Raw genomic sequence first — 23,066 nt, 5'->3', positions numbered from 1 at the left:
AATGTAATTTTGTTTGGATATGGGTTTTGGTTTGAAGTGGGACTTGTTGTACTAAGTGGATTGCTTACGACATAGTTGGTACAATTATTTGGTTTGAAAGAATATGTATAGGTTTTGGTGATTAATTTTAAAGCTGGATGTGTCACTTTTGCTTACCATATAGGTCAGTTGGATTTCTTCAGCAAAAAATTCCCATGCTTTGGTCCTTTAGTGTGAAAAATACGGTTCGAGTATGAATTTAGTGAGGGAAGAAAGAGGAAGATCGGTCAGAGAGAAGAGAAGTGCTTGAGGAATTCTTGAGTGTGATATTCTTCGTATCTTGTATCTTTATTTATATTAACAAATGAGAGAGAAACTTGCTTTTCAAGTAATACAAGTTGTACAAGGAAATATTTTCTCAATCTCATAGGATTCCTACACATAATTTACTAGGATTTACAAGTGTGCGGGTTCTTGTGGCACTGGAGAAACAAAAGTATTTTTGAATAGGATTTTGCTCTTCGTAATGATCCCAAATCCGTTATTATTGTCTACTTGAAAGATTGCCTTCAGGCAAATATGGTTTCCTCCATAAAGTCCATTCGAACACACACTTTTCTTCATTGGGAACCTCCTCTTGAGGGTTGGCTAAAGCTTAATGTTAATGGTGTCGTAAGGGGGTGGCCAATTTCAATGGTGTTGGCGGTGTCCTTGGAAACGCGTTGGGGACGTGGGCCTTAGTTTTTGTGCTAATCTTGATCGAGGTGAGATTTTAAGTGCTGAAGTTTGGGGTATTTTTATTAGGTTGCTTAAGAAGATTATAGTTGAATCGGATGTTGCACTTGCCCTACAATTGATTTTAAATGCATAAGTAGATAATCACCTTCTAAGAAGTTTGGTATTGAATTGTCGTGCACTTATGCACCAAGTTGATCTTGTGAAAATTGATGTATTTACCATGAAAATAATTTTGTTGCTGATGATTTGGCTTGTTTGGGTTTGTCATGCAGTTTGGGTTCGGTTTTTTTTTAGCAAGCTCATCCTTCTTGTCGTCGATTGCAAATATAACTGGAATTTCGTGGCCTCGTAATATGTTTATATAGTCTTTCCTTATCTTTTGGATTTATGCCCCGTTTTCAACCTAAAAATAAAAAATAAAAAATTAACGATTTACAAGTACATGAGTAAAAGTTAAAAGAAAAGTAGTATTTTCACTTTACTTTGAATAGAAGGGCAAGAAATACGAATTATTCTCATTCGAATGTCTACTTGCACTAAAAGAATCAAAAGACAGTTGGAATTCACGTAGGATTCACATGAAAGCAAAATGTGATTGGTTATTCTTGGTTTTTGAGGAACAAGACTTGGGGAACCTTTTTTATTAAAAATTATATAAAATCTTCTCAATATGTATTTTCGGTTCCCTTTTTCATTATGCAATGTTGCACAATGACCGGAATCGTCTTTTTTCTAATTCAACCTTTAAAGATCAACTTTGTTGAAAATCAATCAAATAAAAAATCATTAATTGTTCATTTAATATTGTTAAGATTTAAGTGTTTCCATAACATTGATCTATATCATTAGATGACTAAATGAATTTGGAATTGGTTGATTTCTACCAGAGTTGATCTTTCAAGGGCGACTTAGAAAATAACGGTGTAACCCATCACGCAACATTGTAGAATGAGAAAGAGAGCCAAATAAATAGAACGAGAAAGTTCAAATGAGACGGAACATTCTTCTTCAAAAATTTGTTAATCAATGATTTTCTTAGCAAAGCACTGTTACTGGACAATTTTCTATCTTAGACAGGCCAATTTAAATTCAGTCAGGCCCAATCCAATTTAAACCCGACCCAAAACCAAGTTATAGTTCTTTCTAGTTCTCCTTACATAAAAGCCCCTTAACTGCATTGCATCCCAAGTATTACTGCAGTCTCCTAAACTTGGAGATTAGCAGTACCAAGATACAAAGGGTACAAAAACAACAATCAATCATATGTGCTCATCTTTGTCAACATAGTCAGGTCAAAAGTTTACATGCCTACAAGAACGTGTACAAAATATGACAAGTTACGTTCCAAGAACTCCGATCTTTGATGCTCTAAAGAAGTATAACAATTTTACATGTATGGGATAAACCACCTAAAGGTTTTAGCAGGCAATCCATTACCCTATAATCAGTTGGGATACAACGAAGCCCTCCAATGAAGAGAGAGATTTAAGCCCTGAAACCATATAACTTTTAATCCGGCGATGAAATTAATATAACATCTGTGTGGAGAGAAGCGCATGCTAATTTCTACAACAGATTGAAGTAGGAGCAAAGCATAGAATGCAGACCTCAGCCACGCATGCCAAATATCTCTTCCGGAGGATCGTAAACATGCTGTTCGGGAAACAGCTCCTCAAAGTCTTGCTTGACTCTGTTTCTCAAAAGGGGATGTGGCAGAAGGCCCTTCAACAAAATCCGGAATGCCAGCTCGTCCGGCGGATCTGGAGACTGATTCATGTCCTCATAAATGTTCATTGCATCTGCAGGACAACCAGAGTTCAAAAAACCCCTGATAACTTTCGTATATGTTTGAGAATCAGGAAACAGATCCTCCTTTTTCATGCTGTCCCACGGTAGCATAACATCCTCCATTTTCTTAGATCTTGCTAATGCAATAATTAAGTCCTTATACAGATAGACATTCGGTTTGTACCAGTCTTGCTTCCGAATAACATTAAATACCTAAAAATTCACCAAGTTGCTTGTAATTCCAATAAACAAAGACACATGTTCATTGCATATGTAGTTAAACAGAAATTTAGATGTGCAGTCTATAAGGAATTCATTCCAAATAATGGTCTAAATGTACTCGGATAAACAAGTCTACAAAACCACAGCATACCTGTAATGTTGTTTGGCATTTAACACAGGAAACAATGAATAAGGAAGACACCATTGTGTATTTGAAGAGTTGGGTTTCAACCTGACTTCTTGAAGGAAATAATAGATCCGCAATTCAAAATCAAACTAATCTTGTTTCTCGTAGATTCAAATGGGAAATATGGCAGTGAGTATTGATATGGTCGTCTTGACTCTCATGAATGAGATTTCAACAATTCACCATTACTAGCTATTGCAAAATCCAAAGAACTGTCCTGGCACCTATAACTACAAGTGAAAAAATGCCCGTCTTGAGTCAAAGATGGATTCGACCACGAAAGCCACGTCACTCCGATCACCCTTTACCATACACCATGAACCTGCACTACTAACAGGAAGAGCCAGAAACACTTACAATAAAGCTAAGCGTTGCTTCTAATACTGTTAAACATATTGACAAAGCATTACTGAAGGTGCCCAAGATCACACATTGAGTCAGGCATTTAACCAAATATATAGCGTGCAACCCACGGAGCCTCATTTCGCAACGACTGTAAACTAACACAGAAGTGGATTCACACAGCACAACTCCAACACCCAAAGTACAAAACTTTCAGAACAACCCAGAAGATCAAATGCAAAAAATTCACAAAATTTAATCACAGAAATTCGATACCTTAATTGCCAAAGCGACTTCTTCCTGGCGCTCGAGCTCAGTGAGAACAGCAATCATATCCATCTTCAACAGTCTCAAAACGCGGGCATTTACAAACTTCTCGAGCTTCTCTTCGTCGTCCTCGAACCGCTTCAAACCCGAGATTACGAAAAGCGCTTCTTTTCCGATCAGCTTTTTGCCCCTCCAGAGCGGTCCTCTGGGGCTCCCGTCGTGATACAGCCTCAGCCCACGAATAGATCTCCAGGACTCGAGTTCAAGTTCCGTGGATTTTAGAAGCATTGGGGTCGACTTGATGGGCGTCGTTTTCAGGTTTTGAAGGAGTATTGAAGAGAAAAATGCGAACTTTGATCGCCAAAATGCACGAGTCGCCATTGGAGGTTTGGTAAAGGGGACGAGTTGGTGATCCGCAGTGAGGGTGATGAAGGGAACGAGTTGGTCGGTGATATTTATACACTTGTTATAAATATATATTTTTAATTTAGAAACTATAAAGTGCATGATAAATTTTTCATAGATTGAAATTGGCTTTAGTTGTTTTTTTAAGGCCCTAAAAGACGTTAGGTGTTAGTTAAGCTGTCACATCCCGGTTCGGGGCGGATCACTTCCCGGGCCCGCTCCACCACCGTAGCACGATATTGTCCGCTTTGGGCTTACCATTCCCTCACGGTTTTGTTTTTGGGAACTCACGAGCAACTTCCCAGTGGGTCACCCATCATGGGATTGCTCTAGCCCCCTTCTCGCTTAACTTCGGAGTTCCTACGGAACCCGAAGCCAGTGAGCTCCCAAAAGGCCTCGTGCTAAGTAGGGATGGGAATATACATATAAGGATCACTCCCCTGGGCGATGTGGGATGTCACAATCCACCCCCCTTAGGGGCCCGACGTCCTCGTCGGCACATTTCCGGCCAGGGATTGGCTCTGATACCAATTTGTCACATCCCGGCCCGGGGCGGATCACTTCCCGGGCCCGCTCCACCACCGTAGCACGATATTGTCCGCTTTGGGCTTACCATTCCCTCACGGTTTTGTTTTTGGGAACTCACGAGCAACTTCCCAGTGGGTCACCCATCATGGGATTGCTCTAGCCCCCTTCTCGCTTAACTTCGGAGTTCCTACGGAACCCGAAGCCAGTGAGCTCCCAAAAGGCCTCGTGCTAAGTAGGGATGGGAATATACATATAAGGATCACTCTCCTGGGCGATGTGGGATGTCACATAAGCGGTGGGCTGGGGCCTAGTGTTTAGACGATTATGTAGATTTTTGTGTAAATAAGTGTCTATTTAAACTTAAAATATATATAATTTTATCATAAACTACAAAATAGAATGACATATATATTTTGAGCTATTGGAACATAATGAAAACATAGGAAACAAGCATATAATATGTGTTCATTTAAGTATTTAATAAATCTCTTACAATTTATTGAAAAGAATAAAATGCAAAATAAAAGTTATCTATTTTCTGTCCAAGTGAGTCGCAACCTAGGCGGGTCTTGGTGAGCTAGGCAGCTGCCTAAGCAATCTAGGGGAGGTCTTAGGCCTGGTTGGGTACTGAGGTGATTCTGAAAAAAGCTAGTATCAAAAAAAGCTGGAAGCTGTTTTTGTGTTTGGCAAACATTCAGCCTTAGCTTTTTTTCACAGTTTTGGGTGAAAAAAAAAACCAAAAACAAGAAGCTGCAAAACCCAGCTTTGAAAAACCGGCTTTTTTTCACATCTGTTTTGCATAAAAGTTTACCAAACACTATAATACTACCTTTTTTTTTTTTTTTTTTTTTTCAAAAGCTCTTTTACAAAAAAGTTTACCAAACACTCTGCTGCTTTATTTCACAGCTGCTTATTCTCACAGCACAACAGAAGCAGCTTTTTTTCAAAGCACAACAATACAAACCAACCCTTAGTAGGTCTAGGTGTCATTTCTTAATTTTCAAACGCCTAAGGATTAATCGGGGTAGTGACCAATCGTCTAGCGCTTAGGCGGGGCCTAGGCGACATTAGACAAAGATTTTTAGAACAATAATTTTTTTTACAAGAGCGCATTTTGCTCATCTTTCTAATCTCAGATAACCATTATCTCTTCTCTAAAATCTTGTAACTAAGGTTACTTATACATTTAATTAAATCTTTAAAGAAAAGAATAATAGCTAAATGATTCATAATAAAATTACCATTTATTTCTTTCTCGATATCCTATCAATTAAACAATTGTTGAAATTTTCCTAATTGTATTCCCCAATATTTTAATTATTTTTCTTTTTCATAAAGACTAAATTAAATTATAGTTAGTAAATAAACTCATGACATGATTTTAGAGGGAGATAACAGTATCTTGCGTCGGGAGCGAAACAAAGAGACTTCTTCTACAAACTCGCCAACTGAAAATGGTTTTAATATAGAAATACACTCTCTTGAGTCATTTTTAACCCAAAGCACCCTTAACTTACTATTCATATTGTACTTCATGGAAAGAAATTAAATTAGTGGTATTTTGGGGAAAGAGGGGAGAGAGGATCATTATCCTTTTTATGAGGATTCAGGAAATTCTTTAATCAGATTCGTTCATCGTATATCGTGCGGTCAGTTTTTTTTTTCAGATACTATTTATATTTAATTTTAAATAAAAAATAGATGTGATTTGAGGATTTCCGGAATTCTCACAAAGAGGATCTAGTAGGAATCCCTCGAAAGAGGGCTAGTTCGTATAGTGTTTGGGAGGACGCTTTATTTTATTAGTCATTGACCAACTAAGTTCCGCAAAAGAAACATTACAGACATACACAAATGCTCCGATTAGGAAAATCGGCAGCTATATATGCGAAGGCCAAAGGTTGCGAAGACCAGGATGTTTTGTTCATCGGCATCATAGTCCTGTTTAAAAAAAAAATTAAAAATTAAAAAAAAAAAAAAAAAAAAAAAAGAAGAAGAAAGAGGAGAAATTGCGTGTCTGCTGCACTTGTGCGTCTTATGTGCTTGTGTGTTTATTCACCATCTTCTTCCTCTATTACCTCTTCAGTTACAAATCTGGCTAACCCTATCCTCCTCCAACTTTTGCCTCCATCGAACCCACCTTCTCTCCTCCTTCAATCTTTGCCTTCTTTGAACCCACCCACAACATCTGCTTCCGTCGAACCTATCCCCGTCTCCTCCTCCTAATCCTCCGTCGAGAAGGAATGGAGTCATTGCTTGACTTCATGTTCAGTGGTAGAGGTTCAAGAAGGTTAAGCATTGTGCTGTTTTCTTCACAAAATTGAGAAGCAGCGGTGGTGGAGGGTGCAGAGGATGTGGGGGAATTTGTGTTGTGGTTTAGGTGCAAGTCCATAACCTCTTCATTAAAAGATAGGGAGATTTAATGAAAACAGCTTGGGACAACAAATATTTAACCAAAAATCATCCCAAAATGTTATTTAACCAAAATGGCTCAAAGTTCAATAAAAAACCATCCAAAACTATTGTTCACGAGTTAAACTTACAAGCTCAACCCACTACAAATCTACACTTCTGTAAATATCCCTAAATGATTTAATATGTCTTGACTTTTCACCAACCTCACCCCAGCATGAAATCGCAATAATAACTCACTGTCTTCCTATCAAATCGAATTCCCCCATTTCAAAAACAACCAAATTAAAGTTCAAATCAAAGTTGAAAAATGAAGCATTCATCGAAAAAAAAAAATCAGATACAGTGTTTGTTTTGTCTGTGCACAAACAAACATTATATCTAGAAAGAAAAGAATCAAAATCCAGAAATAGTGACTTAAATTCCAGAAACAGTGACTCAAATTCCAGAAACAGTCTATGTTTTAACCTTTGATTGTTTCTTTTCTTTCATGCATCAGTTGATTATATTTAAGAAACATGATGCATATTTTGCTTTGAATCTAAATACAGTAAATTTCACTATTTCTTTTCTAGCTTACGTTTAAGATACAGTGTGTCTATTTCATTTGGATTCAGAAACAATGACTTAAATTCCAGAAACAGTGGCTTAGATTTAAGAAACAATATTACTTAAAATCTAGAAACAGTTTATTTTTACAGTCCAGAAACAGTGACACGTCGTTATTATTGAATAGCATGCAGATCTCAAATTTATTTTCTGGAGAAACAAACGATGAACTCCACTAACGATGAAAATTTGAAAAACAGTATCTCGAATACACTATGAAATAATACAAAATATAAATTAAATAACACGAGGATCTATATATTTGTTTCAAAGAAAAAGAAGAAGGTCTGCAAAACAATGATGAACTCCATTAACGACGAAAATTTGCAACTCAACCTAAAAACTGTTAGGGTTAAAATCGACAAATCATAATTTATTATAGTTTAGCCATTTTTAGTTGGACTACTTTAATATGAGTCTTGTACTAATCATTAAACAAAACTTATAACATGATTTTTTATCAAAACTAAAACTTTTCAAACTCTTTTCATTAGTTTTCCTTAAAAGATATACGTTCTACATTGGTAAAGTGACTGACGCAATCCACAGCTATAAACTAAATCAAATATCTGGTAGTTAAACTTGAGGATCGCTAATTTTATTTTGATAAATAAACATATACGGAGGACTATGAATTTCATTTTCTTATATCCATCTTTCAATATGAATATGGAATAGCAACAGCTTTGAGAGGATTTTTTCTATGTACGGTTAAACCAGGAGATTCAGTCATGTCTAAATCCTCCACACTTGCTCCGCTAGGCAATTCCCAATCGTAATTGTACACAACACTTGCTAAGGCAATCTCATTAATTGCCATGGCAAAATGAATTCCAGGGCAGATCCTCCTACCAGCTCCGAACGGAATCAACTGAAAGTTAGTCCCCTTATAATCTATCTCGCTATTCAAGAACCTTTCTGGCTCGAAATCTTCTGGTTTGTCATAGACCTTGGGATCCCTTCCAATGTGCCATGCGTTGATGATGACTTGTGTCTTGGCTTTGATGTTGTAACCATTTATTTCCACGTCTTGGGTCGACAACCTGGGCAATAGTAATGGAAGTGGTGGATGTAATCGAAGAGTTTCCTTTATCACCGCCTTCAAGTAGGGCATTTCGACCAAATCATCCTCCGTGAGTACATCTGTTTTGCTTCCGACTATTCCCCTTACTTCTTTCTGCAATTTGTTCATGACCCTTGGATGCCTTAAAAGCTCAGTCATTGCCCACTCTAAGAATGTAGATGATGTATCCGTACCAGCAGCAAACATATCCTACAAGAATGAAATGTGTTCATTAAGACATTAGCCTCTAACTTCTAAAGTTGAGAGAGAGAGAGAGGGTTACCAAGATGAGAGCTTTTACAGTAGCTATATCAATAGGAAAACCAGCCAAGTTTTCTTTCTGAACTGCAAGCAAAACTTTGACAAAATCATTCCGGTCATCATCTTCACTCTTTGAACTACAGTTCATATGCTCTTGAATAACTCCACCTATAAAGTCATCAAACTGCTTAGCCACCTTGTCTACCTTGGCCACCAAACCATTGACATGGCGCAACCAAGAAAGCCACGGGATATAGTCCCCGATGTCGATAATTCCCAATAATTCTATGGACTCCCTTAAAAGCTCTGTAAACATCCTCCCATCTTCTCCACCATTGTGCGTCCTCCCCAGCGCCACTCTACATACCACATCATTAGCAAGCCTTACAAACATTTCGCTTAAATTCAGAAGCGATGATGACGAATGCTTTATCTTGTTGATCATGGATTTGGTTTCCTCTTCTCTCACTGAGCGAAAAGACCGAACTCTTTTGTTGGTCAAAAGATTTAAGACGCATATACTTTTTACCTGCCTCCAGTACGCACCATAAGGAGCAAATGCAACGTCTTTGTGGTTGTACAGAAGCTTCTCAACGATGGTGGACTTGGGACGGTTAGAAAATGTCTGGTCATGGGTTTTCATGATCTCACGGGCAGCCTCAGCTGAAGATACAACTAGGACTGGGACTCTTCCAAAGTGGAGAAGCATGAGAGGGCCATGGCGTTGAGATAAGGCTTGAAACGAGCGGTGAGGGTACAACCCTACTAGGTGCAAGTTCCCAATAATTGGGAGCTTTGGTGGAGAAGGTGGTGAAGGGGTCTTGTTGGTGGTTGTAGCGGAGGAGTACCATCTGTAAAGGAGGATGAGGAAAATGGCCAACGGAGTGAAGAACAAAGGTTGCAAAATAGAGGAGGTTTCACTCACCAGCATCATAGTTCTTACTTCTTCCCTATCTTGGAAAAGAAAATGTGTGTTGTGCGGTCTTCGTTTCTGTGTTTATATAAGGTAAGTTCATCCCAGTATACAATGTAAAGGGTGAGGACGTGGCACTCTTTTAGCTTCATATCCTTTCATTATTTCTCATGTGTTCTGAATTTTGAAGCCAACTACGTGCTAACACGAATTAAGTGACGTGGAGCATATGTGGCTATTGGGCTTTACACATGGGGCAATCTACTCTGATACCATGAAGAAAGTTGAGGTTCTACCATAAAACCAATTGGCAATATCAACGTTTTATAAGTCCTTGCAAGGTTTCTCCTTTCATCGCTGTTGGATTATTTTACTTTTATATCCTCACATGTGTTGAGAACGAATCTCACCTTGATCAGATGAGAGACTTTATGGGCTTATAAATAAATTGGTCTCCTTTTATTGGATGAAACTTTTTTACCTTCACATCTTCACACAGTTCAGAATGAATCCCATGTTAATAGAAGAAGAAACTTTGAACATGCGTAGACTTATAAATAAATCAAGTTATTCCCAATATTACCAAATAATTTCATAGTGAAACTTCAACTTTCTTTATAAAAATCACCCATGATTCTATAAGGCAAAAACAAATACTAATTGCTAAAGAAGCTTACATGTTATAAATAGAGAAAAGTTAGAGACATAACCTTTACCAAGGACAGAAGAGAAGTGGGTGCTAGATTTGGGATAGGCAACGGTTATGACGGGCAGGTACCACGGTTATTTACCCATAATTGTTTATGTTTATACCTGCATAACTGTTTACCTGTTGGATAATTGCATAAATGGTTATACCCATACCCATAACCGTTTATAAACGATTAAGCATACCCATAACCGTGTAACCATTTAATCATAACCGTTTACCCATTTAACCATAACCATTTACTCAATTTTGAATTTATCCTTTTTTTTCCCCATTTACACATTTTTTCACCCGCCCACATGGTTTTTTTTTCCTAACAACTTGAAAATTACAAAAGAAAATTTTGTCATAATTTTCGATTTCTGGCAATTAAACACCGTTATAAGTCCATTTTAGCATGCATTTCCCTATTTTAATCATTTAAGTTCTCATACAATTCCAATAATTGAAATAATAGTTTATGAACGATATTTTTCTACTACACCTAAGTAGGTCTTTAATTATAATCTATATGATTACAAGCTTCTAAAAACAAAAAGTAGTCATTATCTTGAATACTAGGTGATTCAAAGCTCCAAAATATTCCGAAACTAAACACTTTCGAATACTAATGTTTTAGCACATTCAATCACAAAGTCTCATCGACTCGTTGTCGCCAAAAGAGGCCTATAAAAGAAATGTATAAATTGAATGTATAAATTGAATTAGTATCCCATTAAGGAACATCGACATCAATTGGCATGAATCTAACAGAGGTAAGTGACTGCAGAAGGTTTACATTGTACACTTAGTTATCAGAAAAAAATGAATAAAGAAAGGCAAACAAAAGCAAACAAAAACGGAGTACCAAATCAATTGAGTTAGTATCACCATTCATCAATATGCATAAACAGAATGTTTACATTTCATGATTTTTCACACACCCATATGCATAAATTGAATTAGAATCACCAATAATAGGTTGAAATCCCCGGTAAGGTTTTTATCGAGGCTCATTATGCACACTATCCTCAGTAAAAAAAAAATAAAAAAAATAAACTTCAAAGTAAAAAACAAAAATAAATAAGTAAATAGATACTCGTTATAACCGCGAGTATTAACCATAACCAATTGATATCCGTTATAACCACGGGTGATACCCATAATTGTCCATTTAAATTTCACAGATAAACAGTTATACCCATAACCGTTTGTTTGTCTAAATAGTTACCCATAACCGTAACCGTGAATTTTAAATAGGCAGGCAACTGCGGTTACTTAAACCCAAGGGTATTTTACCTATCCCTATGCTAGATATCACACTATTTAGTTTCGTAACTATAACACAAAAGATTGCAGGAATGAGGAAATGAGGGATACTGATATTATTGCCTTGCTTCTTTTCTTAGCTGTGTGTTGCAATTACACACGAAATACGCTTTATATAAGGTTACATCTACGACAAAGTACAATATAAAGTGATTGCTTCTTTGAAAATCTTCGCATAATAACAAACTACTACGCTAGCATTTTTCAAAACTTAAGATAAAAACAAATATATTACTATCCTAAAGTCTTCTCATGTGGGCTTTCATCCCACTACTTTTACAACATTACATACATATTTGGAAGTCTTCTTGTTCATACAAATTGCTTCGTGGTACATATGACAAGCTAAAACATAAAAGTTCTTGGTCTCAAATAGGCCACGTGTAAGAGGAGATGGTCCACGTAATCTGAGCTTTGATTGAAAAGACAGCCAATATGGAGAGGCACACGTAAAAGAGGATGATTCTCTATCATCCTAATCTTTTTACTCTTCCATGCTCTTTTATTGGAACGGTTATGATTAAGTACGTCAACATCTTATATTAATTTTTTTATAGAAATAATAAGATAAAAATCAATGTGTGAGATAAGAGGATAGAAGGGGAAGAGAATAGAAGAGTAGAGAATTCTCCTCCCCATATAAAACTTAACGGACTCAATTTTTTCTTCAGCATATCCATATTTCTGAGCTTTTTGGATGGTACTAGGCACGGATAAATCTATTAGGATGCATTTGTGGAATCGAATTATCTCGGATTAGACTAGTTTTAGAAACTAAGCTGAATTAATTTAGACTAGACTAAATTGAACTGATTTATTAAAATGTTTGATAAAATGTAGGACTAAGAAGCTGGATAATAAAAATTAGTAAAAAATGAACTTAAACAATCACAACAAGGAATTTCATACAACAACATGGTATATTAATCAACCCACAATCAAATCCTAAATTGCAAAATACCCATTATTTATATAATAGACACTATTCAGTTTGGTTTGGGAAAATGACTAACGTATGTATGTATTAGTAAGATCAAAACCTAAATATATTCTTCACATTGTACACAAACACACAGCAAATAATATGATTATGTTAATTGAATGCCAGCATAAGTATGTATCGACCAGATCAGAATTACGAATTTGCTTTTACCATATAACCAGCATAGATATGTTATCAGAAAAAATACTTCAAAGATTTATTTCAACATCAAAATCAATGAATTCACACAGACTTTTATGCTTCAAAAATTCATATCAGGAAAAAAAAAAAAAAAAAAAAAAAAAAAAAAAAAACCCTTCAAAGATCAAAGAAACAAATGACAAGATGAAAATTTCCCAAATCTCAAGGAAATTTCCCAAAATATGAAGGAAAATTACTGAAATTCAGCGCAAAAAAACAGAAATGGAAGATATTCCGAAAATCCAACCCCAATTAGAGTTGTAAATTTCAAATGAAGCAAAATCTAGGGTTTAAGATGGCAATCCAATACACTAACCCATCAAATGAAAATTAACCCAACAACAATTCAACAGAGATCGACATGAAAGATCAGAAAACCCAAATGAATTTAGAAATCAGAAAGCTAGGACACCCAAATCCAAGGCAAACTTGTTCGTCTTCTTTTCCTTCAACTGCTAGGACTCCGATTTCACGACACGGCAGAAAGCACCAAACGAAGACCATCTCCAGCAAGACAGGTCCGTTGTCGATTGTTTATATGTTGGCCGACTAGCAGGCAATCCATGACCCTATAATCAGTTGGGATACAACGAACCCCTCCAATGAAGAAAGAGATTGAAGCCCTGAAACCATATTACTTTTAGGCGCGATGAAATCAATATAACATCTGTGTGGCGAGAAGCGCATGCTAAATTCTACAACAGATTGAAGTAGGAGAAAAGCATAGAATGCAGACCTCAGCTGCGCTTGCCAAATATCTCTTCCGGAGGATGGTACACATGCTGTTCGGGAAACAGCTCCTCAAAGTCTTGCTCGACTCTGTTTCTATAAAGGGGGTGTGGCAGAAGTCCCTTCAACAAAATCCGGAATGGCAGCTCCTCCGGCGGATCTGGAGACTGCTTCATGTCCTCACAGATGTTCATTGCATCTGCAGGACAACCAGAGTTCAAAAAACCCCTGATAACTTCCGTATATGTTTGAGAATCAGGAAACAGATCCTCCTTTTTCATGAAGGAAAAACCCCTGATAACTTCCGTCGCATAACATCCTGCATTTTCTTAGATCTTGCTAATGCAATAATTAAGTCCTTATACAGATAGACATCCGGTTTGTACCAGTCTTGCTTTGGAATAACATTAAATACCTGAAAATTCACCGAGTCGCTTGTAATTCCAATAAACAAAGACATATGTTCATTGCATACGTAGTTAAACAGAAATAAAGATGTGCAGTCTAGAAGGAATTCATTCCAAATGTACTCTGATAAACAAGCATGCAAAACCACAGCATACCTGTAATGTGGTTCGGCATTTAACACAGGAAACAATGAATAAGGAAAACACCATTGTGTATTTGAAGAGTTGGGTTTCAACCTGACCTCATGAAGGAAATAATAAATCCGCAATTCAAAATCAAACTAGTCTGGTTTCTCGTAGATTCAAATGGGAAATATGGCAGTGAGTGTTGATATGAGATTTCAACATTTCACCATTACTAGCTATTTCAAAACCCAAAGAGCTGTCCTTGCACCCATAACTACAAGTGAAAAAATGCTCGTCTTGAGCCAAAGATGGATTCGTCTATGAAAACCACGGCACTCTGATTGCGCTTTACCATACACCATGAACCTGCACTGCTAACAGGAAGACCCAGAAACTCTTACACTAAAGCTAAGCATTGCTTCTAATACTGTTAAACATATTGACAAAGCATTACTGAAGGTGCCTAAGATCACACATTGAGTCTGGCATTCAACCAAATACATAGCGTGCAACCCACGGAGCCCCATTTCGCAACGACTGTAAACTAACAACACATAAGTGGATTCACACAGCACAACTTCAACACCCAAAGTACAAAAATTTCAGAACAACCCAGAATATCTGGTAGTTAAACTTGAGGATCGCCAATTTTATTTTGATAACAAACATATACGGAGGACTATGAATTTCATTTTCTTATATCCATCTTTCAATATGAATATGGAATAGCAACAGCTTTGAGAGGATTTTTTAAATGTACGGTTAAACCAGTAGATTCAGTCATGTCTAAATCCTCCACACTTGCTCCGCTAGGCAATTCCCAATCGTACTTGTGCACAACACTTGCTAAGGCAATCTCATTAATTGCCATGGCAAACTGAATTCCAGGGCACATCCTCCTACCAGCTCCGAAGGGAATCAACTGAAAGTCAGTCCCTTTATAATTTATGTCGCTATTCAAGAACCTTTCTGGCTCGAAATCTTCTGGTTTGTCATAGACCTTGGGATCCCTTCCAATGTGCCATGCGTTGATGATGACTTGTGTCTTGGCTTTGATGTTGTAACCATTTATTTCCACGTCTTGGGTCGACAACCTGGGCACTAGTAATGGAAGTGGTGGATGTAATCGAAGAGTTTCCTTTATCACCGCCTTCAAGTAGTGCATTTCGACCAAATCTTCCTCCGTGGGTACGTCTGTTTTGCTTCCGACTATTCCCCTTACTTCTTTCTGCAATTTGTTCATGACCCTTGGATGCCTTAAAAGCTCAGTCATTGCCCACTCTAGGAATGCAAAGGATGTGTCCGTACCAGCAGCAAACATATCCTACAAGAATGAAATGTGTTGACTAAGACATTAGCCTCTAACTTATAAAGTAGGTAGAGAGAGAGACAGAGAGAGAGAGAGAGAGAGAGAGGGTTACCAGGATGAGAGCTTTTATAGTAACTGTATCAATAGGAATACCAGACAAGTTTTCTTTCTGAACTGCAAGCAAGACGTCGACAAAATCATTCTTCTCATCATCTTCACTCTTTGAACTACATCTCATATGCTCTTGAATAACTCCAACTATGAAGTCATCAAACTGCTTAGCTACCTTGTCTACCTTGGCCACCAAACCATTTACATGGCGCAACCAAGAAAGCCACGGGATATAGTCCCCGATGTCGATAATTCCCAATAATTCTATAAACTCCCCCAAAAGCTCCGTAAACATCCTCCCACCTTCTCCACCATTGTGCGTCCTTCCCATAGCCACTCTACATACCACATCATTAGTAAGCCTGACAAACATTTCGCTTAAATTCTGAAGTGATGATGACGATTGCTTTATATTTCTGATCATGGATATGGTTTCCTCTTCTCTCACCGAGCGAAAAGACCGAACTCTTTTGTTGGTCAAAAGATTTAAGACGCATATACTTTTTACCTGCCTCCAGTACTCACCATAAGGAGCAAATGTAACGTCGTTGTAGTTGTACAGAAGCTTCTCAACGATGGTGGACTTGGCGCGGTTAGAAAATGTGATGTCATGGACTTTCATGATCTCACGGGCAGCCTCAGCTGAGGATACAACTAGGACTGGGACACTTCCAAAGTGAAGAAGCATGAGGGGGCCATGGCGTTGAGACAAGGCTTGAAACGAGCGATGAGGGTGCAACCCTACTTGGTGCAAGTTCCCAATGATTGGGAGCTTCGGTGGAGAAGGTGGTGAAGGGGCTTTGTTGGTGGTTGTCGCGGAGGAGTACCATCTGTATAGGAGAATGAGGAAAATGGCCAGCAGAGTGAAGGCCAAAGGTTGCAAAACAGAGGTTTCACTCACCAGCATCATAGTTCTTCCTCTACCCTATCCAGGAAAAGAAAATGTACGTCGTGTGGTCTTCGTTTCTGTGTTTATAGAAGGTAGGGTCATCCCTGTATACAATGTATAGAGTGAGCATGTGATACTCTTTTACCTTCGTATCTTTCCATTCTCTTTTATCTGTGACGAATTTTCAAGTCAAGTTCGTGCTTACACGAATTAAGTGACGTAGAGCATGTGTGGCTGTTGGACTTTACACATGAGGCAACTTACTCTGATACTATGAAGAAAGTTAAGGTTTCCCCATAAAACCAATTGGTAATATAAGAAGTAGCCCAATCTCTTATAAGTCCTTGCAAGGTTTCTCTTTTCACAGTTATTGAATTATTTTACCTTCAAATCCTCACACTCATTGAGAATGAATCTCATCTTGATCAGATGAGGGACTTTATGGGCTTATAAATAAATTGATCTCTTTTTATTGGGTTAAACATTTTTACCTTTATATCCTCACACACATTGAGAATGAATCCCACGTTCATAGAAGAAGAAACATTAAACTTGCATGAATTTATAAATAAGTTAAGCTACTTTCAATATTACCAATTAATTTCAGGGTTCAACTTTCTTCATAAAAATCACCCATGACTCTATAAGGAAAAGAAAAAAACTAATTGCTAAAGAAGCTTACATATATATTTGGAAGTTTTCAAACGATATCTGTAAGCTTTTTCTTGTTCATACATATTGCTTCATGTACATATGACGAGCTAAAACATAAAAGTTTTGGTCTCAAATAGACCACGTGTAAGAGGAGATGGTCACATTATCTGCAGCCTTGATTGAAAAGACGACCAATTTGGGGAGCCACATAAAACTTAACGGACTCAATTTTTTCTCAAACATATCCATATTTTTGAGCTTTTTGGGTGGTGCTAGGCACCGATAGATCTATTAGATGCATTTGTGTGTGGACCCAAAATTACGTAATCGGTCCGAACGATCGAAATTGTTGAGTGAACGAAATTCTAAACCGTTAGGTGACTACGTTAAGATAATTTTAATTATTATTATGGAATAATATTATGATTTTTATCATAATAATTATCTCTTAATAATATATTAAATTATCGAAAACACATTTGGGATATAAAGTCGTTATGATATAATACCATGTGGTTTAATACTGCTGCAATTTCGTGGAAAGATAGCATGACTGTCATGAAAGAAGTCGGGTATGGCAGGATGATTATCAAGTTTGGCGACTAATCAAATAATAAAGGAGGTTGCATGCAACGGCATATTCTAGTAAATGGGTGATAAAATTTGCATGGATTGCGTGTAAGAGCAGTTCCACCGTGGGCAATAGCTTGGTGGACTGGCTCTCAAACAGTGCCAGAAGCCCGAGCAACTTGGTCCATCGTGTGCTGGCGATGGAGCCCAAGCGGGTCCGAGGGAGAGGCTTGGCAAGAGTTGCCAGCCCGAGAGCCCGAAGGGCATGTGACGCAAGGCTGACGTCAGCCATCATCTCCTCTGCATTTCTCGAACTCTTCCGGGTACTATTCGATTCGAGGAGGGAGAGAAAGAGAGTCAAACCTCGTCCTTCAACATGTGGAGGAGGGTCGTCTTGCCGGAATTGTCGAGGCCCAGAAACAGAATCTTGGCCTCCTGCCACAACCCGAGGAAGGTGAGGACGCCATAGAACCAGTCGAACAGAAACATGGCAGCGGCTGATTTTTCTTCGGGAGCAGATCGATCGGTGGGGTTGTGAGGGAAGTAGGAAAAAACCCACAAGGAATCGGAGTGGGAGAGGTCGAATCGGAGGGGGGTTTTGATTTGTTGTCATCCTTTTTCTCTTCCTCTGCATTTCTGGGGAAACAAAAACTGGCTGGGTTTGGTTGCTTTTGGATGTGAAAAGAAGAAGAAAAATAATGGTGCATTGGCACCATGTGAAAAGAAGAAAAAAAAAAAAAAAAAAAAAAGATTTTGGAATGGTGTGCTGCACCTTGTGAAAAGAAAAAGTAAAAATAATAAAAATAATTTTTTAATAGAAAATGGTATAACGAGACCGATTAAAAATCCTATCCGACATTATAAATAAAATTATTTTGTATTATTTTAAAAAAAACTAATATTTTATTGCCTATTGCCAGGACTATTCAAGTGCAACGTTGAAGATGCAAAAGATAGCTACTGTTCATTAAGGGCAATTACTGTTCAGTGGGTAGATTAAATAGTGAATAGCCTGAGGGGAGGGCTCCTACGCTGAAGTTGCTCTAAGTTAGAAGAAAGCATGTGGCATGCATGGCTGCACTCACTAAGATAAGGGGCTAATTAAAAAGAAAATAATGGTCTTGGATAATGATGACAAGCCTAGGTAGGCTAGGATGTGATGATAAGAACTTTTTATTTGGATAGGCTTTTATGAGGTTTGGAAAATCACGAACATCTATATAAAGGATATGCCTTGGTCTCTGACGCGGATTAATTTCGGTTTCGCGAAATAGAGTTGCAACTGGACTACAAAATTATTTGGCCATGCCAAGCAAGTACATCAACCCTAGAAATACAGAGGCAGTAGCAACGAGAAGGACCTCTTCAAGTCAATACACAAAATACCCTGTGCAAACCTCTCAAACGTCTTGAGATTTTTTTTATTTTCTTTTTCCGCCAACACACTTTCAGTTTGGATAAACAGCACTGTGAAGGCAACCGGTGACATCTTCAGTTTGGATAAACAGCACCGTGCAGGCAACCGGTGACATCTTCAGTTTTGGATAAACAACATTATTGCCGTAGAATCAGCCGTTCCCGGAGCACCTTCAGTTTGGATAAACAACATTACGTCGAGACCGACTGGTTATCTATCCAAGTCTCGATCGAGAAGGATTTTTGAATCCTTATTGGCAGAGGTCATCTCATCAGCCATCTCGGCAAAGTGAGGTGTTACAGATTACTACATTCGGCACATTGAAAGCCGAATTTGATATTGAACTTCGCAGAACTAGCAGCCTTCTCTTCAAGCTCTAGAACCCGAAGGCCGAGGCGTATTCCTTCCTCGGTTGCAATCGCAAGATCAAGAAGTCAGCAGCGCGCTCAATGAAACATCAACACATTTTACTCATCAGCCGAGCTCGGCCGACGAGTTGGCACCCCCCGCATACAATTGAAGGACGTAGTTGGCTTATTAATTACTCGGCATGCGCGCCACGTAGGCCTGGTAGTTTTTAGGGTTAACAGTTTGTTATACCGAATTATTTTAGAATAGATCAACTTCAGGAACTAAATTGTCTAAATTAAGCTGAATTAATTTAGTAAAGTGTTTGATGCAGTATCAGACTAAGAAGCAGGATAATAAAAATTAGTAAAAAATGGACTTGACCAATCACAACAAAGGAATTTCATATAACAACATGGTATATCGAGACTAACAAAATATACGATTCGAAATTCGATGTGGAGTGGGCTCCACATCTAATCTCTATTTAAAAAAAAAAAAAAAACTTTTTGTATAAAGAGCCTGCATATGTATGTATCGATCAAATCGAAACCTAAATATATTTTTCACATTGTAGACAAACACACAGCAAATAATATGATTATGTTAATTGAATGCTAGCATAAGTATGTATCTATCAGATCAGAATTACAAATTTGCTCTTACCAAAAAAGCAACATAAGTATGTTAAAAATCCTTCAAAGATTTATTTCAACATCAAAATCAATGAATTCACACAAACTATTATGCTTCAAAGATTCAAATCAGCATCATATCAGGAAATAAAAATAATTAAAAATAAAAAATAAAAAACCTTGAAAGATCAAAGAAACCAATGACAAGATGAAAATTTCCCAAATCTAAAGGAAATTTCCCAAAATATGTCGGAATTTCACTGAAATTCAACACGAAAAAAGGGAAATGGAAGATATTCCGAAAACCCAACCCCAATGACAGTTGTAAATTTCAAATGAAGCAAAATCTAAGAGAGAAGTATTCAATTAGGATTTTAAGGGATTTTAATTCTTTTAATGAAATTTAGAGGTATTTAATCAGAATTTTAAGTGATTATTTAAAATTCAATGTGTATTCAGTTAGAATTTTAATATAGTTAATTAAAATATTTTAGGTATATTCAATTAGAATTTTAAAGAAGTTTATAATATTTCAGGTGTATTCAATTAGAATTTGATTTTAAAGAACTTTTTTTTTTTTGTCATTGATTTTAAAGAATTTGAAAAAATTAAGAAATTAGAGGGAATTAGAGAGATTTTGTAGTGTATTTTAAGTATCCACAAATCTCATATATCCCCATAAAATTTCAAGAGAATTTGATCAAATTTTTAACATGCGTTAAGAATGAATCTCACCTTTATCAAATGAGGGACATTATGGGCTTATAAATAAATTGATCTCCTTTTATTGGGTTGAACTTTTTTACCTTCACATCCTCACACACGTTGAGAATGAATCCCACGTTAATTGAAGAAGAAACCTTGAACTTGCGTGGACTTATAAATAAGTTAAGCTACTCTGAATATTACCAATTAATTTCATAATTCAACTTTCTTTATAAAAATCACCCATGATTCTCACCTTGATCAGATGAGGGACTTTATGGACTTATAAATAAATTAGTCTCCTTTTATTGGGTGGAACTTTTTTTACCTTCACATCCTTACATATGTTGAGAATGAATTTCACGTTAATAAAAAGAGAAACAATCTCACGCACGTTGAGAACGAGTCTCACGTTAATAAAAGGAGAAACCTTATACTAGCTTGGACTTATAAATAAGTTAAGTTACTTTTAATATTACTAATTAATTTTATAGTGAAATTTTATTTTTTTATTTTTATTTTATAAAGATCACCCATGATTCTTTCTATGAGGAGAAAAAAAATAAAAATAAAAATAAACTAATTGCTAAAGAAGCTGACATATATATTTGGAAGTTTTCAAACGATATATGCAAGCCTATTCTTGTTCATACAAATTGCTTCATAGTACATACGACGATTTAAAACATAAAAGTTATTGGTCTCGAATAGGCCACGTGTAAGAGGAAGTCACATAATATGCAGCATTGAATGAAAAGACAGCCAATATGGGGAGCCACATAAAACTTAACGGACTCAATTTTTTCTTGAGAAAATTAGAATTAGATGTCTTATTTTAAATTTTGGTAGACTAAACATTCTTTTTGAGTTTTTAATTAAGATTTTGAAACATTTAATGAAGATACTCAGACTTGAACCACTTCAGATTAATTGAAATTAATTTACATTTAAATATCTACTATATATTTTAAATAATTTCAACTATATTTAAGTTTAAAATTCAAACTTTTCAAATCTAAATGTACACTCACATCAAATGAAAATGTACCAGCATTAAATGAAAACATACCATCGTCATAGACCTTGGGATCCCTTCCAATGTGCCATGCGTTGATGATGACTTGTCTCTTGGCCTTGATGTTGTAACCATTTATTTCCACGTCTTGGGTCGACAACCTGGGCACTAGTAATGGAAGTGGTGGATGTAATCGAAGAGTTTCCTTTATCACCGCCTTCAAGTAGTGCATTTCGACCAAATCATCCTCCGTGAGTACGTCTGTTTTGCTTCCGACTATTCCCCTTACTTCTTTCTGCAATTTGTTCATGACCCTTGGATGCCTTAAAAGCTCAGTCATTGCCCACTCTAGGAATGCAAAGGATGTATCCGTACCAGCAGCAAACATATCCTACAAGAATGAAATGTGTTGATTAAGACATTAGCCTCTAACTTCTAAAGTAGAGAGAGAGAGAGAGAGAGAGAGAGGGTTACCAAGATGAGAGCTTTTATAGTAACTGTATCAATAGGAATACCAGACAAGTTTTCTTTCTGAACTGCAAGCAAAACATCGACAAAATCATTCTTGTCATCATCTCCTCCCACCTTCTCCACCATCTTGTCATCAAGTGATGATGACGATTGCTTTATATTTCTGATCATGGATATGGTTTCCTCTTCTCTCACTGATCGAAAAGACCGAACTCTTTTGTTGGTCAAAAGATTTAAGACGCAGATACTTTTTACCTGCTTCCAGTACTCACCATAAGGAGCAAATGTAACGTGGTTGTAGTTGTACAGAAGCTTCTCAACGATGGTGGACTTGGGACGGTTAGAAAATGTGAGGTCATGGGCTTTCATGATCTCACGGGCAGCCTCAGCTGAGGATACAACTAGGACTGGGACACTGCCAAAGTGAAGAAGCATGAGGGGGCCCATGGCGTTGAGACAAGGCTTGAAACGAGCGATGAGGGTGCAACCCTACTTGGTGCAAGTTCCCAATGATTGGGAGCTTCGGTGGAGAAGGTGGTGAAGGGGTTTTGTTGGTGATTGTAGCGGAGGAGTACCATCTGTATAGGAGAATGAGGGAAATGGCCAGCAGAGTGAAGGCCAAAGGTTGCAAAAAAGAGGTTTCACTCACCAGCATCATAGTTCTTCCTCTACCCTATCTAGGAAAAGAAAATGTATGTCGTGTGGTCTTCGTTTTTGTGTTTATACAAGGTAGGGTCATCCCAGTATACAATGTAAAGAGTGAGCA

At 37.2% G+C, this 23,066-nt stretch overlaps 3 protein-coding genes and 1 pseudogene across 3 annotated transcripts; all 4 read right to left on the bottom strand.

The window, feature by feature from the left end:
* Positions 1-1,718: 1,718 nt before the first annotated feature.
* LOC137742464 (protein THYLAKOID ASSEMBLY 8-like, chloroplastic) lies at positions 1,719-3,965 on the bottom strand. Its single transcript, XM_068482338.1, has 2 exons — positions 3,533-3,965; positions 1,719-2,718 (listed from the first exon to the last, which is right to left on the bottom strand). The coding sequence occupies exons 1-2, from the start codon at positions 3,902-3,904 to the stop codon at positions 2,326-2,328; spliced, it is 765 nt and encodes a 254-aa protein (XP_068338439.1). The 5' UTR covers positions 3,905-3,965; the 3' UTR covers positions 1,719-2,325.
* A 3,943-nt stretch (positions 3,966-7,908) lies between these two features.
* On the bottom strand, positions 7,909-9,754 carry LOC137743493 (cytochrome P450 736A117-like). The gene is made up of 2 exons (XM_068483395.1): positions 8,824-9,754; positions 7,909-8,750 (listed from the first exon to the last, which is right to left on the bottom strand). The coding sequence occupies exons 1-2, from the start codon at positions 9,733-9,735 to the stop codon at positions 8,136-8,138; spliced, it is 1,527 nt and encodes a 508-aa protein (XP_068339496.1). The 5' UTR covers positions 9,736-9,754; the 3' UTR covers positions 7,909-8,135.
* A 4,960-nt stretch (positions 9,755-14,714) lies between these two features.
* Positions 14,715-16,618, bottom strand: LOC137742463 (cytochrome P450 736A117-like). The gene is made up of 2 exons (XM_068482337.1): positions 15,598-16,618; positions 14,715-15,500 (listed from the first exon to the last, which is right to left on the bottom strand). Exons 1-2 carry the CDS (start codon positions 16,504-16,506, stop codon positions 14,886-14,888), a joined length of 1,524 nt encoding a protein of 507 aa, XP_068338438.1. The 5' UTR covers positions 16,507-16,618; the 3' UTR covers positions 14,715-14,885.
* Positions 16,619-21,791: 5,173 nt separating this feature from the next.
* On the bottom strand, positions 21,792-23,027 carry LOC137743138 (cytochrome P450 736A117-like; annotated as a pseudogene).
* Positions 23,028-23,066: the final 39 nt, after the last annotated feature.

This window comes from Pyrus communis, chromosome 8 (genome assembly GCF_963583255.1).
Source record: "Pyrus communis chromosome 8, drPyrComm1.1, whole genome shotgun sequence".
In the NCBI taxonomy this organism is placed as follows: Eukaryota; Viridiplantae; Streptophyta; class Magnoliopsida; order Rosales; family Rosaceae; genus Pyrus; species Pyrus communis.
The sequence above is the reverse complement of the archived record's forward strand: the minus strand, read 5'-3'. Positions and strand labels throughout refer to the sequence as shown.

What these genes read in the sequence shown, in the direction of transcription:
- LOC137742464 (XM_068482338.1), bottom strand. Translation starts at nt 3,904, where the DNA reads ATGGCGACTCGTGCATTTTGGCGATCAAAGTTCGCATTTTTCTCTTCA. An exon ending in AAGTCGCTTTGGCAATTAAG is followed by an intron (nt 2,719 to 3,532) that starts GTATCGAATTTC and finishes GTGAATTTTTAG; the next exon opens with GTATTTAATGTTATTCGGAA.
- LOC137743493 (XM_068483395.1), bottom strand. Translation starts at nt 9,735, where the DNA reads ATGATGCTGGTGAGTGAAACCTCCTCTATTTTGCAACCTTTGTTCTTC. An exon ending in CTGTAAAAGCTCTCATCTTG is followed by an intron (nt 8,751 to 8,823) that starts GTAACCCTCTCT and finishes TCATTCTTGTAG; the next exon opens with GATATGTTTGCTGCTGGTAC.
- LOC137742463 (XM_068482337.1), bottom strand. Translation starts at nt 16,506, where the DNA reads ATGATGCTGGTGAGTGAAACCTCTGTTTTGCAACCTTTGGCCTTCACT. An exon ending in CTATAAAAGCTCTCATCCTG is followed by an intron (nt 15,501 to 15,597) that starts GTAACCCTCTCT and finishes TCATTCTTGTAG; the next exon opens with GATATGTTTGCTGCTGGTAC.